We start from the raw sequence: 19,264 nt of genomic DNA, 5'->3' as shown, positions 1-19,264 counted from the left end.
AACAACTCAATTATAATTACATTTACATATAAATACGTGTATTTAATTGTAATTGATCTAACTCCGCTCTAGACGACACTGAAAGGCTGTTGTAAAGCATTCACTCATCCGTGATTGAACTCCTAAACCACGCATAGCGCCCGCTCCGTTTGATAGATAGGGGCTGGCATCACCGCTCGTGATGTGCGGAGTGTGAGCTTGAACAACACTCTTCCAGTGCTGCTCTCTATTCATCAGCACGTTCTGGATAGAATAATTCTCCGACAACACCACTTTAACGATCAGAAACTTCACTCTGCCAATCTCGATAACCGTGTTGCGTCCAGGGCCGTTGACAGGATTTCTCGGGCCCCCTTCATCGACAATGTTATGAATATAAAGGTTGTGTACAAACTTTTATTGATGTGCTGTTAAAATGAGGATGACACATGCCGTTCAAAGTAGAAAATTAAGAGGAATATCATTTATATATGTACGGTATTATTATATTTTCCACGATTTGTTGTATCCACGAATTTCCCCAACTGCGCGATTACGCATTAGGGATTTCTCCGTAAACCGCGAAAAGTAAACCGGGATACTAAAGGAAAAACCTGACTTGGCGATTTTCCACGTTCTTTGTGTTTAACTTGCTACCATAAAACGATTTTCAATAAAATTTTGCCCCATTGCGGTCTGACCACCAGTGCGCGCGTGCTTTTTTCAGAGCTTTCAAAACCAGAATGGGCCTGAGCAGCGAAGCGTGCGACTGTACAGTCTACATAACAAAAGACGAGCAATCAGCTGATCACGCAACAATTGTTACTGCCGGCGATTTAACTGTAGGCTATGTATGTATGTACATCAAAACATCAGATTTCAACGTCAAAACATCAGACAGTTTGCTCAAAACCTCAGATCTGATGTTAAAACATCAGATGTTGTAACGTGGCTTTTGTTATTTCTGTTTTGTGACGTATTCTCGAGCTGTGTTTGCACTTTTTGGTCATTTTGAAAAAAAATGAAAATAAATGAAACATTGGACTTTGGGCCTTGCCAGCGCCATTGAAAACATTTTTTTTTCGGTAAGTTTTTTTGAAATGTATTCTTGAATGTTCAGTTTACGCATTTTAATGCTTAATTCCCGTTTGAAAATTTCATTTAGTATGCCTTTAATCACGATCTTTGTCGTTATGTTTAAAGTTGTTGGAGTTTTCGGCTGAAATTAATTCTTTGTAAAGTAAGCGCAAGTAGCTAGAAGTGATTACCACCAAAAAAATATATATATATTCAGAATTAAAGAGTGGGTGAATGAAAAATATTTTGTGTTTTTGAAAAAAAAATCGTGGTTAGGGAAATCACTATAGCCTACCCGGAAGGGGGCCCGTTACATTACCATCTGACGGCTGAAGTGGCCGTTTTAACCTCTGATGGCAATCCTAAATATTTCGGGTCCAAAAGTACCACCTAGACCGCCCTGTCAACGCCCCTGGTTGCGGCAGTGGTTCAAAGTTTCTACAAGTAAGCGAAACTGCCAAGATCAAGCTCTACTAGGCTTTGTCAGTCAATTCCAGGATAAATATACAAACCAATCAAACGAGGTCTGCTCCATATTTGCAAAAATGGATGACGCCATTCCGGATTGGTGCTCAGTTGAACAGGAATGCCCTTAGGAAAATTATCAATAGTAGCCTATGTCAGCTTTATTTATATACTTTGAACGATCGATATGTAGGCTATAGGTGTATTGATTTTAATTGACGGCGTGTTTTTTTCGAAAACAGACGACTTAGTTGACGAGGCACATTCGGTGGGCGTATTTGTAATATGTAAGTCGCTGCAGCAGATGGGGTGTTTTAACTGGTACGGTGCCGCAGATAGAACAATGAACTAGCTGACTGCAGTCATTGTGATCTTTTTCGCACCATATAGACAAAATATGCGGAAAAGTTGAAAGAAGTTCATGGGCGTTACTAAAACTCAGAAATTACGTGGACACAGTCACTCTGAAAGTTGTTCATCATGTTTTGATTTATTCACACTTGCAGGCCTGTGACATTGTCGTGGATCTTTTGATAAAATCACAAAAAGTTATCAGAACAATTGCTAAAAAATCACATTATACCAACTTTTTATTTTTCAAAGCGAACATCTTGAAACTAGAGGACATGTGCATTGTGCAACATGAAAATAAAAAAAGCACATGTAGGCCTACAAAGTTTGTACCAATCAGTATCCCTCCACAGTGGCGTACGCAGGATTTTCTCAAGGGGGGGCATTGACAGTAGCGTAGCCAGGGAATTTTGAAAGGGGAGGGGTTTTGACGACTGGCCGGCGAGGCCGGACGGCGTTTTCGCCTAAGACGACACCCAGCGGCGGGGGTCTGGGGGGCCTCCCCCAGAAAATTTTGAAAAATTACTTTGAATTTGGTGCATTCTGAGAGCATTTCAACAAAATGTGGGTATGAATATTCCTGTAAAATGGTGCTGTCCGGTGGCATAGCAGAAGGATAAGATCATGTTTTCTTCGGCATTTTTCGGAAATAAAGCTAAGTCTCTATGTTTTCTTGTTGCTAATTCTTGGCTGAGATGTTTGGTATTGGCAAAACTCGCTCTTTTAATGGAGTTTTGTTTAAAATTAGGCAAGTTTTTTTTTTTGACTGAAAGCATCATTCCCAAGCATAAAGAGACTGAAAGCATGATTCTCAATATCGTGACGTCACACGCGTGCCAAAGGGGGGGTTGCAACCTCCACCCCCCTGGCCGTTGACATCCCAGACGTCTTCATGATATCCCAGTATGGTTTTAGTGTAGACTTTATACATTTCTTTCTCACTATAATAGCCTTACAGAACACTATGCTACATTGGCATAGCCTACCTGGGGTGGGGTAGGTGGATTGGGCCATGTATTTCGTATTGGCTTATTCTATAAAACAACTTTGTTAATTGCTTTGACAGTGCAATCCAAAACATATTAAATGCCTTAATCTACGTCGTTAACTACTAAAACATTTTTAAGGGGAGGGGGCCATGCCCCCCCTGCGTACGCTAGTGTCCCTCCGCGTGTTGTGATAAAAAAAGAAAAACACACATTTAATACACACGAAAAAAAAGAAAACATGTTAAAGATAACGTCAACATAAAACTCCAAAAAACGAACAGAGGCTTAATGTAAAGTTACAAAAGAAGAGGTCCTAAAGTCGATCCTTGGGGCACCCGAACGTAGGCCTACCTTGTCTGCAGTTTAAAAAAATTCCATTAACGACCGTGTGCTGTTGACGATTACTGATAAGTAGGCTATAACTTTTTAGCCACTGAAATGGAGGTCCTCGAAAGCCACATTATTACTGTTTCTGTATGAGAATCGTGTGATCGACTGTGTCGAAGGTTTAGGCTAAATCAAGAAATATACATATAGAATAAGCTGTATTTTTATTGTCTAGATTAGTTAAAATGTTATCATAAACATTTGAGATAACTAACGAAGTGGAATATTGTGATCTGAAACCATGTTTTTTAGTTTACAAGATTATTTTTTCAGTTTTTGAAGTCTGATGAAAAAAAGCTTTCATGTTTACTGCTGAAAGTACGTACTTTTTGCTGCCAGTTATTGAAATGGAACGAACGATTGCGCAACGAAATGTTGCACAAAAACAGAGATTTGCATGTTTTTTCTCAGCACGTGACCAAATGCCCTCCTGACCTGTTTTAGGACAGAGATTGCGTATTTTTAAACTCACGAAGCACCGAGAAATGCCTGATCGTCGCTATTGCTTCAATGGACCAGGAAATAGCTACGGTACTTCATTGTACTGTACAAGCCTTGATAGCTCAAATGGAAGTTATGCCTGTCAGTTGGACCACTTTTCAATGAGAACTGTCACATTCGTGCCTCGCTGAGGATTGAACCTGGATCTCTTATTTTCTTGTCCACAAACTCGACGCAAATCATCAATCTTAGCAAGATTCATAGGAGCAGGAATGCACTGAACGAGTGAACGTCGTGGGCTAATAACAGCAAAACTTAATCTTGATGAGCAGACTAGACTCATGTAGTCATTAGCTTTAATATTATTTCACAATACACGAACGTTTACATTACAGGCAAGGCACGTAAAACTTCACTTGCATTAGAAAGGGCGATATAAAAGTTAAGTTAGAATAAAGAATGTAGGATGGTTAGCTCAATGTCAAAGTAGCAAAGAAGTAATTCACAGTGATGTGAGAAAATCATCAACACGTTAAAAATTAAAGTCCAGCGTAGCGACTTCTCCCTGATCCATTCTAACTACGTGGGTCTGATGAGCACCTCCATCCGCGGAAGAACCAGCTGTGATGGTGTAAGTCCCTGGAGCCACCACAACATTGAGACCTGTTTGCGTCTCTTCAACCTGAAAATAAAAGATTATTTTGAGTTTTCTGTGCTGTTGCGAAGGTAAAGTTGTTCAACAAAACAAACACACAGCTTTGTGAGGCTTCAGTCGCACCAACAACGCCATCCGCGATTGTCGTAACCAGCCTCAGCTTCGGATGACGCGGATAGCTCGCGGCGGTTCACAAAATACCGGCTGAAGATACTAAAGCATCAGAAAGTTGTTTTTCTGTTCAACACCAACATATGATTGCAAAGCAGCTTGCCAGAGACTCGCCTTAATTTCATTCACATATTGTGATGATTCAACAACTGCTCAACCTATGCATCGATGACAAGTGGTTGTCATCACATTATTTCTTGAGGCTCAAACAATTTAGCTCACAATATGAGAAGCATGTTTATAATGTACCAGAGGGGTGTTCAATTTCGATTTTCGATTCGATTAAGGTGATATTCGAAATTCGTTTTCGTATCGGACATATTCGAAATTATAGCCGCCCTTTCGGCTGAACGCGGTTGAAAGTAACGCGAAATCTGTCTTGTCGCATTTTGCAAGCGAAAAAAGACTTCGACGCATGCGAATCGTCGATCACGTGACTATCACACGCTCTCGCGGGTCCAACGGCCAGTCCTGCACACGTGCGTTGAGGAAAGTCGTGCGCAACGTCGTTGACTTCCACGCGCGTGCAGCCAACGGGAGGTGTCAGTTCTTCCGATTCCGATAGCCCCGACGTTGAGCCAACACAGGCGATGAGCGAAAACGCCAGACCACTCTGACGGAACTCTTCTCCATGGGCAGGGTCCAGACGCAAGACTCCAACAACAGTGATGATGATGAAATCAGCTCAATCTCAAACGAGATTTCCTATTTTATGAAGCAGAAGCTTGCTTCTGGGCAAGCTGATCCACTTTCCTGGTGGAAAGCAAACGAAGGCAATCTACCGATGCTGAAAAAGCTAGCCGAGAAGGTGTTTGTGATCCCAGCGGCCTCGGCTCCAGCGGAGCAATCGTTTTCAAAAGCTGGCCTGACCGTCACGAAGCTGAGATCCTGACTGACGGGTTACCATGTCGATCAGCTTGTGTTCTTAAACACGAACATGGTCCTGGAGCTGTAGACGTTATTTTGTGTTCTTTTTTCGCAAATTTTTATGGAATTTTTTCGTGTTTTCTAGCGAATTTTCATGGCATTTTTTCGTGTTTTCTAGCGAATTTTCATGGCGTTTCTTTCAATAAAATCACATTTTGCAGTGTGGTAAATAGTTGTGATATTGGAAATCGAAATTCGGAAATCGAAAATAAATTGAATTTCGAATATTCAAATAATCGAAATTGAACACCCCTATACCACCCAAAATGGCTGCATACATATCACCATCTTACCACCGGTATACGTGGTTGAACTTGAAAGTACTTCGACTTGAGGTATTTCGAACAAAATAATTTGTCTTGAGTGTCTCGATCTGAAGGCTGAGTTGATCTGTAGTAGCGCTAAAACAGACAAAAATCAACGTCACATAACGAAGGTCAAAGAAGCGTGTAACAGAACTTCTATGAAAAATGCTTCTATGCCAAAGTTAACGAGAAAGGAATTTTAAACAAGTTTAAAGGTATGTATACTTTTGCTTCAAACACCTCTCGCTTATAGGTGTTTGAGGTGCAGGTGTTCTAGTTTATACGTGCGCCAAAGAACAATATGATTAGGTTATTGATTCCCCAGCAATTGTTGTCAATGTTTAAGATGATTTGCTATATGGATTTATAAAAGATTTTATCAACTGTTACAAGATTAAGAACATCCATCTGATCAAACACTATATCACTCTTCAGTCTTCAACAAGAAGATGCTACAGAGTTATGTCTATAAACATCTGCAGTTCCAGCATACACTTCAATCACAAAAAGGTGATCCTAACAATCAAACGAAATACGTCTGACACGCATTACTTTTGCTATCAGCATGACACATAAATTATTCCACATTGGAGTATAACACTTTCCATACATTGCAGTTAAGATTTTCATTAAACCTAAACTTACTAAGCATTGTCGTGAAGAATCAGATAGAGATTTCATCACATTAGTAAATGCATCATCGAGGGTCGTATAAACCATCGGCTCCTAAAAAGTGTAAAGTTAGAGCTGGGTGATCTGTGATTAGCAGGATAAATATAAAAAAAAAGTCAACTGATCGAAGACATTAAACTCTGAGTCCAAGTTTGCTTGATTTAAATCAACGATTTAGAATAAACTATTTAATCAATATTTTAAACTGAAATTAAATTGTTTTGGTCCGTATTATACTCAGTATTTTTGTTACAAAGGGTCTAATTGTAGGTATCTAATGAGCAAAAGTTAAATCCAACCCTCAATATGAGGAATAGGGTGGAGTGAAAAAATTTTTTTTTTCCAAATCAAAAAACATGGGGTCTGTATACAGGCCAAATGACCCAAAACGGCTTTTCAAAACATTTTTTGGGGGTAGCTGTCAATATTGGCAGTGCTACCACCACCTGGTGGCCACGAGTAAGCAAAAATTCTTAAATACTCCATAACTTTTGATACACACATGCTAGAAGGTTGGTTTTGGTGTCTATAGATGCGTAATACACATGTTTATATCTACTCTAAGAGACATGTTTTCTCTAAAACACTTGTAAATTGAGTTATTAGCAAAAAATGATTTTGACTGAATTTGACTGATCATTTATAAGTGGAATTTACTATGTACTGTAGTGTAAGGCCCTGGTATGCTGGTACTGTATATAATAATGTTGTATGTGTAGGAAAAGTAATTTACATGTAGTATTTTATATGTTATAATGAATTACAACTTTTTCAATTCACCATTCTTTTTGTAATCAGTATCACATTATATTTAATCATAAACCCAATTGGCAATTAATGATGTTTTAAATTTTGGCAAATTCAAATTATTTAAATCAATGACATTTTATATTGTCACAATATAGTTTACTAATTTACTGTGATAGCAATATTCTTAACATTAGCTTACCAAGTTACAAAAAGCAATTTACTATCAATTATTTAATTTACATCAATCGTGTTGTTCATGTTTGTATTATCATTCATAATCAAATTCAAAATATTCATTACTTTCGTCAACAGCAAAATTGTTGTTTCGTGTCATATCTTTTCATTAGTTTTCTTGATTTCAGTTTTTGACGAATCATTCCATCACGTCGAGCAAAACCACAAACAGATGCACTTGCTTCGGTAACAACTTTAATATGCCTTTCCACGGCTTGGTTATGGCAAGGATGATTCATACGAAGGGGTGTTCTCCTAATTTCATCAATGTCGCTATTTGATAAGCTTCTTAGAATGGGTGGTTCTGTCAGCTCCAACACATTCATGTTTACTAGTTTGTAATAACATTTTGCACTAAAGTTTAACTTGGGAATAATGAACTTCCTGACAGTGGCTGTAGAAGCAGGCGTCTCTGATTGTTCATCCTCCTCACTATCTGATTGCTCCAATGCCCCACCATCAAAGTTGTCTGAATCAAAGATTACAGCTGATGTTGTTGCATTACCACGCAAAGCATGTATTTTATTGACGGCTATTCTTCTGGTATCCTCATCTTCATCTCCAAGCATGCCAAGTAATATATTTTCAGGGTTTGTGAAGAAAGCATTTCGTTGCAGAGTTTTCAGAGCAATCTTCTGTACTTTTGAGTTTGGAAAGGTCATTACTCTTCTAATCATGTTGTAGAAATTTTTGGCACCATCAGATATTGAATGTTTGCGTTTAATTTCAAACCAAGAGGGGAAATAAACCTTTATGCAAAATTCTACAATAATGACAAGCTTTGGAGATGGCGTTGATACAGAAACATAAAACCTTAAGATCCTACATGCCAAAGTTAGCCATCTTGAGTGACACAGCCCACCGACTTCTAATAATGCAAGATCTGCATCCACATCACCAAGAATTACCGCCCAACATATTCTGTACGAATAATACTGATCCGAACTGAGATCATCCACAATAGCATTTGGTAATTCTGGAAAATTAACACTGGAGATTGCTTTAAATGGGACTATATCCCAGTCAGAAACAGATCCAGATAAGCATTTCCCAATATTTCCAGAAAAGGAATCAGGCCCCTTGGTTGAGCCATCAATTTCCATAAAAACATGGCGCAAAGGAAGCTCATTGCAATGGAGCAAACAAATAGCCCATTGTAAAGGCCTACCTATTAGTTGTTCCAAGCAGTGAATTGCCCCTCGATGGGCTCCCGTCATGGATGCTGTACCATCGCTACCTATCACACAAAGATGATCCAAGAGAACAGTTCCTTCCAATTCGTTATGAAGCACTTTTGCAATACTGATGCCCTTTCCATCTTCAGGAATTACATGAGACAAGTAGAACTCGCCAGGTTCCCCTACTATTACATAATGCTCTTCAAGCACAGAATTGCGATAATATTTGCCGTTAATTTGGGTAACACTTTGAGTTGAATCTTTCCTTCCATCTACGTATATTCCATCGACGTTTGAATATAACTCATCATCGTTCTTACGCATTTCTTCTCTGTATTTAGCTCGTTCTCTTCGCAACTTGCAACGGTCTATAACAAACGTGGTTTCTTCATTTGTTATAATGCCATGGTCTTTCAGAGCGGCGGTTGCTATTACAGAGGCAACTCTGTCAGACACACCGTACCTGTCACACATGCCATAGCCAAATTGTGATAGGATGTCCTATTTTGAAAGCCAATAGCAGGAACTTGTGGACCAATGAATGATGAAGAAGATGAAACATCACCATCATCTTCAGATTGTGATTCACCACTAAGGGATTCCAATGACAAAGAAGGTTGATCATCTGACACTGAAGTACCAGTAGATACAATACTAGCATGTGCTTTTCTAGCAAAAAGAACATCAGACGGTGTTAATATTTCAACAGAAGATGATGTTTTGGCAAGCCTTGGTCCTTTTTGGTCATTGAAGAATGCATAGTCATCGTCTGACATTCTCAGTTGATGTTGCTTTTCATGTTCTTTACGTCGCACAATATCATAACAAAAGATATCGAAAAGTTGGTTTGCCTTTTCCATGAAGTCTTCTATATCTTTCTCATATTTTGCTCCTCTTTTTTTTTTCGGGTATCTGTTTAGACGACAGAACTGTTTTACAAGGTCAAATATTTTGTGTGCAACTGTGGTGTGATGTAGAGTATAAACATTGCAATAGATCCAATGATTAACCAATTCTAGTGCAATTTTACTGGCTGTTTTTTCTTTTGTCCAATTATCTTCGTGTAGTACTCGTTGTAAAACATCTTTTGCAGTGGGTAGCTTCCCATCAGGAAATAAACTCTTACTTCTGAAAACATAGTCTTTGTGCAATACTTTTTTAACTTGTAATTGACTTCTTGTTCTCATCATAATGAATAATAAATAGCTTTAAACAAAGTTACAAGTAACTTATGATAAATTGTATTTCTGCAAAGGAAAAAGTATAACATTAAATGTTATTTTTGTTAAATTTTAATGCAAAAATCAGTTTTTTGCAAATAACTTAATTTAGAAGCATTTTAAAGAAAACATGTCTCTTAGAGCAGATATAAACATATGTATTTTGCATCTATAGACACCAAAACCAACCTTCTAGCATGTGTGTATCAAAAGTTATGGAGTATTTAAGAATTTTTGCTCGCTCATAGCCACCAGGTGGCGGTAGCGCTGCCAATATTGACAGCTACCCCCAAAAAATGTTTTGAAAAGCCGTTTTGGGTCATTTGGCCTGTATACAGACCCCATGTTTTTTGATTTGGAAAAAAAATTTTTTTTCACTCCACCCTAATGAGGAAGGATCATAATAATAAATGAGCAAAAAACAAGTGGTGTGTGCTAAAGCAGGGCTTCCCAAACTGGGGGTCGTGACCCTCCAAGGGGTCGCGTAACGAACTTCAGGGGTCGCAGAAAGTATACCAATTTGCACAAGGTACTGGATATTAACACTTCTGCATGAGATGCTGTGACAGTTATTAACTTTATTAAGAGTCGCGCGGTCAATTGGCTTCCCGTATTTTTGAAAATTTAAGAGGTGAAAGGGAATCGGAGTTAAAATCTCTTTTACTGCATTGTGAAGTGAGGTGGCTTTCAAAAGTCAAAGCTTTAAAATGGCTAGCCAATTAACATTGAAAACCGAAATCGTGATTTCTTCAACAGAATAAAATTCAGTCTTGGTCCACCATTTTTGCAATGACATCTAGCTTTTGGAATTATGCCAAATGTCAGATTTGCTTGAAAAACTGAACGAATTCAATTTGTCCCTCCTAAGAGAAGACATCAATATTTTGCATTGAAATCTAAAAGTGATGCGTTCATAAAAAATTGAACATCTGGATACAAATATTTCAAAATGATATATCTGGAATGTTCTCACTTCGCCTACCGTTCCAACCTAAACAACATTGAAACCGCCTTGAGACCGGTTATAGGCGAATTCTTCGTAAACAATTCTTCGTAAAGCAATTCTTCATAAGCAATTCTTCGTAAAACAATTGTTCGTAAACAGTTGTTGGTGAAATGAAATCCGTAAAAGAATTTTTCGTAAAGCATTTCTTCGCATACATCAAATCTCCATTGCATGCACGAATAAATGCTTTGAGAAGAATTGTTTTACAAAGAATTAAGTTTACGAAGAATTGTTTTACGAAAAATTGCTTACGAAGAATTGCTTTACGAAGAACTGTTTACGAAGAAAACGTCGGACACCCTTGAGACCTGCATTAACAAACACTGAGCCACGGCTGGAGTTGCTTTGTTGCAGAAAGCAGTCACACCTATCACACGGAATAAATGTGTTTGCTTTTTTGTTTTGTTTCCAGTAGGCTGCCAATAGACTTCGTTGTTATGGTCAGAAATAAATAAAAACAAACTGAACTAAAATCGATAAATTGTTTTTGGTTTTCGTTAGATTTAAGCTTTTCAATAAATATCACAAACATTTCGCACTGTTCGGCGTTTTAATCGTAAGGGGCCGCGAAACATTTTAAGAGATTAAAAGGGGTCGCGAGCAAAAAAGTTTGGGAAGCCCTTTGCTAAAGGATAAGAGAAAGTCTGAGTTTGGCACTTGGCAGTTAGTCTGATGAGATGAGTTCTGACCTTAATTTCAATAATTAAATGAGAAACGACATAACTAAACACTAAACAGTGATGCAATGAGGCGTAGTGTGAATGGTCATTGGTCAAGCAGCACATCTCCAATTCGTCAAGTATTCGGATCTATGTCTGGGAATCAGTTGGGTCATGGCCTCTCTAGACTTGCCTCATCAAGGCGAAATCGTTTGCTCACTAGTGTGGGACGGCATGAAGACATGTTGCGTTGTAGCTTGGTGGTGAAATGGAGATGGCAGCCCACAAAATCAAGGATTGCCGCTGTACACACCCCATCATGGTATGGAAGGCCTAGTCTCCCTTAACGATGACACTAAGCAGTGGCTAACCGACAGGTGCCCTGATATATAGCGAAGCGACAACACAAAAGCAGACACAATTAATAAATATCTTAGTCGAAGTAATTAATGGGTCAAAAATAAACTTATCCCTGATTTAAATAAAAACATCCGATTCAAATCAATAAAATCTGATTTTTTTAAAAAAAAATTGTGACTTTTCATCCTTGATTCTGACATGCTCTTTGTAAAGATCAGTTAAAGCTTAGACCAGGGGTTCCCAACCTGTGGTACGCGTAGTCGCGTACCACTAGTGTATATGTCTATATATTTTATGAATTGTGGAACAATGATTCAACATTTTGCACTACGGTATGCTTTTGATAGATTGAACATGAAATTTTAAAAAAAAATTCAAAATGAGATTTATTTTTTAAAGCAGAAATAACCAATGTTGATGCTAAAGCAGTTATATATAATGTTTTTTTTTTACTTTTTACTGTTTGATGGCTGAACTAACTGATATAGCACTTGGCAAATTGTGAGGTAGCCATTTGTACTTCGAATACTCCAGTGTTTTTTTCCCCACTGGTTCATGAACTTTTGTTTGTTAGTCAAAACCAGGGGTTCCCAACCTTTTTACGATCTCGTACCACTTGGACGCTCTGTACTGCCAAGCGTACCACTTCTTGCAGAACAACTAATTTGATCGAATCATATTTTATTCAGAAGAATAATATTGACCGTGCATGACACGTTTTAAGGAGGACTATATCTTTTGGTCGTCATTTAACTATGTTTAACTGCCATTCTATTGCACAAATTGTAGTATTTCGCTAGTCCAAAATAAAAATTTACAATCTATACTTAGCTTATAGTGGCGAACGACGATTCTACGGGGGGTGGAGCATAACTCGGTGTTTTGACCTGGCTCCCACTTTTGTTGCTCATTATGTTGAATGTATGCATAACCTTTCCTCATTGCTCTTTGTAACAATTCAAAACTTGTCAGAGGAATAAAACCTCGAAGTTATACAGTAACTCTATAACTTCAATGTTTGCATCAATATTGGGAAGACAGAATTACCTGTTATTATCTTTCCAAGGTCAATTTTTAAATTGCCGTGAAGCAATCAAGAGTGAAACCTTCAGTCTCAACTATAAATGCGGCTAGGTTGCTCAGGCTTCAACTTGACATGGCAAGGGCATATCAGCTCTTCATTCCTCCCTTTGTTAAACAACAGCATTGTTGAAGGTTTTTTAAGTTATAGAATTTCAATTTCTCATAATTTGTATTCGAAATGCTCTCAACGCATCAAACTCGATCTAAATTTTCTAGGGGAGACCCCCGTCGTTGTTTGTACCTGGCTGATCACTTGCCTGAATGTCAATGACATCGCCCCCCCTAACGTGAATACCTGGATCCGCCCCTGATCCACCATCGACTTTTCTGTTAATACCGACGTTTCATGCTATGGCACCAACACCAAAAAACTCATCCTCACAGTCACGACTAGTGGTGTCACTCTTAGCAGTACCAACGTGGCTTGATGTTTCCCGCAATAGTCAAATGACTTAACTGCTTTGATTTTTCATGCATTTTTTCCGTAAAAATCTCCAAAAACGAGTCACTTTTTTCACTTTACATTGGAAAGTAGCGGGGAGCGAGAGTACAACTGAAGAAATGTAGTACCTCTGCACTACATTGAAAACCTGATTTTAAAGATATAATGCAGCAGTTGCAAATAAAGTGTTCGATGCAGCAAGCAGAGCAAAAAGGATTTACAGCAAAGTTACCGTAATAAACATCATATATATTTTTTTCTTCCATTCAATTTAATTTGTTTTTCTTTGTTGGAAAACAACAGCAATGATAAAGTTACCAATAATTTACAGGAATAAAACCAACAAAAGGAAACGGCGGCAAAACCAAAGAAGTTTAAAACGTGCATGTCGTATAAATATAGATACTTCAGGAAAAACAAAACAATGTTTTCTCTTGCTGTGTGTAACACTTCAAAAGTCATATAACCTGACTACAATATCAACAATCCAATGAAATAGGCCTACGCAACAACGTAACTAACTTTTATTCCTGAATTTGTATGCTTGATAGGTTCAGAATATCGGAAGTTCCGTCGCTTTGTTCTGATTAGAGTTCTTCTTGCTTGCTGATTTGTTCTTGTAAGAGTATTGGATGTCCATTTCCATTCATCTATATCATTTGCATTCATCGTGACAAATAAACATAAAACAGTGAGAGCTGGGAGTATACTGTACAAGTCAAGTATCCGCCTTGATTGATCACACCAGCGTTGCCAGATGCTGAAAGCTGCTTGTCACCAAAAAGTAACTAAAGTTTCACCAGATTGCATTAAATTTCACCAGATATTTAAAATACCCTAAATAAAGCAATTTCGCCTAAAAATACAAATAGTTTTTGACTTTTTGAGACATAAGACTAAAGTGAAACGAATATGCAAAACATATGTTTTGTCACACATCGCATACACGGATTATAACTGTAGCAGTCATAAATATCAGTATAAACTTCAAAAGTTCTTAACCGAAAAAGTTGTTGTTTTTACTTTAAAAGCGGAAACTTTTACGACCAGGGTTAAAATGCACTCCAAGATGCAATAACATCCCGATGAAAAAATTTGAAAGACTTTTGCATATCCTGCACAGGGTCAGGATATCCATGAAAATGAAACAAGTGGCCACTGTATGCTTGTGTAGCCTATGTAAGGTCACTGATGTTGATAAACTTCTAGTTTTTGGGCAAAAAACAACCTCCTTCACTAATTTTAAATATAAAACTTGTCTTTTTGGCCAGTTTTTTAGTAAAAAGAACTCTCCAAAAAGCATTGTCTCGCCACTGCCTGCAACCATGCCAGTGGCAAAAGCTACACGATCGCTGGTACAGTGCTGCTGTCAGATTCAAAAGATTGATTGAAGAGCGCAAATTGGTCACTCTGAACTTGAACACACTCAATCTGAACTAAACACAGCCATCACGCATGCGCAAACCTCTTGCAAAACGTTTTCTGCACGAGCAGACATTTTTTGCTAAAAAGTTTAAAAAATTTTGGAAAAATTTGAGTGGGAAATATTTCACCAGATTTCACCAAAACGTTGTTTGGTTCCAAGGTCAAATGCGTGGTACCAAAGACCTCTAAATTTCACCAGAATTTTTTTATTTGGTATCCTATTTCCCCATCTGGCAACGCTGGATCACACTCACATCATGAAGTTATACATTGGAATCGACCAAAAACATACTGGTAGGGTGAAACTCAGGTGAAACTGCTTTATCTTTATTTTACTGTTCACACACTTCAACCCATATGTCTTGGTCTATTACTCTATTCTATTCCAATCTTTGACGTACATTTATTTATACCATAACATTAATGACCAAGGCGGAAACTAGTTCACCAGCTCCAAATAATGTAAGCAGGGGCGCCGGAAGCAGGGGGGCAGGGGGGGCGGATACCCCCCTGCCCTCAATTTTTCTGCAGATGGAAAAGCAGGGGGGCAATGTTGCCCTTTTAAAGTCATGTAAACAACTGCACATTTTGCAATATAACAATTTCTGCTATTCGCTTTGAGCCTAATAATAATCTTTCATTTTTGCATCAAAATAATATTTACGGCAGAAAATTTTGCAACACAGTACAGGCCTTAAAACTCGTTTTTTTTCGGGAGCTACTTTTCGGCGGCCAAATCTGTGTGCTTGGAGGCCAAAATACAAAATAAAAATAACGATAGTACAAATAAATAGAATTAAACTTGCAACAATGCTAAAATGATCACTTAGCGTTGTTGAAGTCTGGGCCTGGGCGACGTCCTACAATAGAATCGTTGCACCACGCAATAACTGCTTTATCGGGATTGTAATCTAGTACTGCGGGACCATCTAACGACACTCGCACGAGTGTCTCCAATGTGGCTGATATTAAAGAAGTTCGCCACTCCCCTAGAATTCTTTTTAACAACGAAAAACAACGCTCGACATGATTGTGTTGACAATGACGACAAGGTAATAAAATAAGTATTTCAATGATGTGAAGGACATTACTAAAAGAAGCCAGGGATACCTAAGACAACCGGGATGCAAAACTCCGTTTGACCGCTTAACAACAGTAGGGCTAATGCCAAACGGCGATCGAATACGAAAACCTAGAGGTTTAAGCGGCAGTTTTGTTGGAGCTGGCACTCGTAACTTTTCGAAGCTTTCCAGCCATCATTAGTGGTGCTTCATGTTTTGGTGCGTAGAGCCGTTTGAGCTCGTTTTTGGCAAAACAGTTACAAACTATCTCCAAAATTAGTTCAAAATTACAATGTTATCCTACGCAGTTATGGCGTAGCATAGCACAATGATGGGAAGACTCGTGTGCAACATTTTTCACTGCTGCTATATGCAGAGCGCTGATTAGCAACTGACATCATTTTGGATTTGACCAAGTTACAGTTCTTAAAACTGCAATGAGTAGTTTTACCAGTACAGAGTCTTACCAGCCCACTACCTGCTTCGGTATTGAATTTGTGCTGGTCAAGTACTAACTAGCTTGTTCTACCTAATCTGCTGTAGCTTTTAATCTATTCTTGTGATCTTCCAGTACAGCAGTGAATAGGAACAACGAAACGTGAACTGCTGTCCAGCATCTGCTTACTGTTGACAAAATCACATGTCACCGCGACGTGCGCACTTCACGACATGAAGATAGCCCTACTGTTGTTACGATCAAAGCAGATAATCCGTTAGTTTCGCATCCCGGTTTGTTTAGGTATCCCTGAAAGAAGCATAATTTTTGCAAAATATGATCAAAAAATGTTTTCCCCTTGGATGTCAACTAACCTAGTTCTCCTTTTTAACAACGATTCAATGTCCGACAACATCGAATCGACATAAAAACGACAATATTGTCAGCCGATGTAAATTAGCACTTCGGATTAAGACTTTGTTAAGATAAACGTCGAGAATTACAAACAAGACTTACAGCGCTGGTGATCGCAGATGGATATATTCCATCAATACCAAATATTACCGCACAATGCAACAGTGGCGATTATGACGCGCTGACCTAATTTTGCGTCACTCTTTGATACTACATATTTTCGACAGTTAATCCACGATCATTCTATTGCGAAATTAAATAATTGGCTGGAAGAGACCGGCGGCCAAACCTGGCCGATTGAGGAAGTAGCACCGGTGGTCATTCAAGCACTACTTAGCGGCCATGGCCGCAGGCTGCTTTAAGGCTTGACAGTAGGTTACATCATTATAACATAGCATGATGCCCTTCTTTGTATACTGGACACTTGTAGGCTATCTTCATTACTCAATACATAGTGAGCTGTGTTCCAGACAATTGTTCACCTAATCAAACGTCATATAAAAACCGTTCAAGTCTATACTGAATATTACGTCATGGAAATTCCTAAAACATGAGCCAAAATTGCACCATCGTTCGTAAGACTTGTGTCAAACCTGTTGAAACCTGTTTCGGTTTGAAACCTGTTTAAACATGAAATATTGCGTCACTCTACTGCTGACGTGCCTTTGAGTTATCACAAATTTTTCTGATTCATTCTGGAAGTTGTTTGTTGGAAGTCGGTCGCACATTTAACTGGTTTATTTGGTGCTTGCTAGCTGGACAAATTCTCCGTCTTTTATCCAAGTAATCTGTATCGTAGTGACAGTTTTTAGAGGTGTAAGGCGTTGCATCTCGATTTCGATAGCCGCGGGCTAATTTTACAGGAATACACTTATTGAATAGACGTTTCAAGGAGTGTTTCTTTTTCGGTCACTACATGCAGACAAACGGATCTGGGAACTTTATGTTACAATTTTCCCACGAAGAGATTATGGTTTACCGGTGTGACCATAAAAAATAAAAGACGAGTTCTTGTTAGCTGGTAGGCCAAGAAGCACTAGAAGCACATAAAAAATAAAAGACGATTTTTGTTAGCTGGTAGGCCAAGAATCACTTGAAGGCATAAAAATAAACGACGTGTTTGTTGTCAGCTAGTGCAGAAGAACTACTTAGAACTACAAGAAATAATAAAAGAAGATTTGTTGGTTGGTAGTCTACACTCTTACAGAAGCAAAAAAAAGTAAAGACATTTCTTCTCAGTTTGGTACTGAAGAAAAATAACTTTGACATTCATTGGCAAGAAAGAAGATTAAAGACAATCCATCTGTGCTTGTAGATTCAAGTGAAAGAATCCAAGCAAGTTTTGTGGACTTTAGGACTTCATACCCGTACAGCTACGGTATCGTGCATTTAAATTCTTTTTTGTATTTTTTACGGTCTTTGCAGTTAAGTTTTTTATAACTACTGTAGCCTAATAATTTTGTGTGTTTGTGTAACTTAATTTTTTTTTAATTGTTAAATTTAGCCCCAACATTTAATATGTCTACACTCGGTGGCGACAGGGACTCGACCGCCGTAGACTCGACTGAGTTTAAGCCTGATGATGTTCTTTGCGGTCGGGCAGGCCATTCTGGGGAGGGACCCAGTAACGATGAGGCTAAGTCAGTTCGAGAGGCCCGGCATCTTAGAAGGGATATTTTGACTGAAATTGGGGAACTTTCTGTAGCCCTAGGTTCTTTGAGTGATAAGCAGGAACTGTTAATTTTTAGATCTAAGTTATCTACTTTAGAAGAGGAATTACGGCATTTCCATGCTCTTTTGACTAAAATCTTTAACTCTGCAATCTTGGCAGAACTTCGTGATAGGGTAGATCCCGAATTTAACTCGTTAAAAAATAACTTTGAACAAAAAGAAAGTGAGTTCTCAGATATGTTGGATGCTGACATACATCCTGAGGATAGCGCCTCAAATGTAAGCACTAGGATGTCTAGGACTTCGTCTCGGATAGTGGCACAAATTAACCTGCAGCTAAGACGAGAGGAGCTCCAGATACAAGCTGAGGCCGAAGCGAGAGCTGCTGAGGCTGCTGCGAGAGCTGAGGCCATTCGAGCTGAGGCTGCCGCGAGAGCTGAGGCCGAAGCGAGAGCTGCTGAGGCTGCCGCGAGAGCTGAGGCCATACGAACTGAGGCTGCCGCGAGAGCTGAGGCCGAAGCGAGAGCTGCTGAGGCTGCCGCGAGAGCTGAGGCCGAAGCGAGAGCAGCTGAGGCCGCCGCGAGAGCTGCTGAGTTCGCACTCAAAGACGCTCAGTTGAGGGCTGAACAACGTAAAGAGGTAGTTTTAGCTGAATATCGATCAGAGGTGGGCTCTCGGCGTAGCTCTAAGAAGGGCTCTTCTAGGCATTCCAGAAATGAACATCAATCGCAGTTTAATTTACATAACCTTTTCCAAACGCCCGTTCAACCTGTGAGTGGACCAGGGCAATCCACACGTTTTCCAGCTGTTTCAGGAGGTCTCGGGGCCGCGGCTAAGGGTCTTCCGAATGCTGTAGAGCCAAGGTCTGCGAATTACAACCGAACTCCTCCCCCAGAGCGTACAGGT

General features: G+C 39.0%; 1 protein-coding gene across 1 annotated transcript in view; it reads right to left on the bottom strand.

Annotated features, from left to right (window-relative positions):
• Positions 1-4,028: 4,028 nt before the first annotated feature.
• Positions 4,029-19,264, bottom strand: part of LOC145779394 (uncharacterized) — a 242,422-nt gene continuing 227,186 nt past the window's right edge. The window contains exons 2-5 of the mRNA XM_082590975.1: positions 13,874-14,081; positions 6,393-6,473; positions 5,736-5,843; positions 4,029-4,371 (exon numbers count right to left, since the gene is read on the bottom strand). Coding sequence (XP_082447101.1) covers positions 4,222-4,371; positions 5,736-5,843; positions 6,393-6,473; positions 13,874-14,020 — 486 coding nt within the window. The 5' untranslated portion in view covers positions 14,021-14,081 and the 3' untranslated portion in view covers positions 4,029-4,221. The remainder of the gene's footprint in view (positions 4,372-5,735; positions 5,844-6,392; positions 6,474-13,873; positions 14,082-19,264) is intronic.

The sequence above is a fragment of the Aplidium turbinatum genome, chromosome 11, assembly GCF_918807975.1.
Source record: "Aplidium turbinatum chromosome 11, kaAplTurb1.1, whole genome shotgun sequence".
Lineage (NCBI taxonomy): Eukaryota > Metazoa > Chordata > Ascidiacea > Aplousobranchia > Polyclinidae > Aplidium > Aplidium turbinatum.
This window is presented reverse-complemented; position numbering and strand designations above follow the sequence as displayed.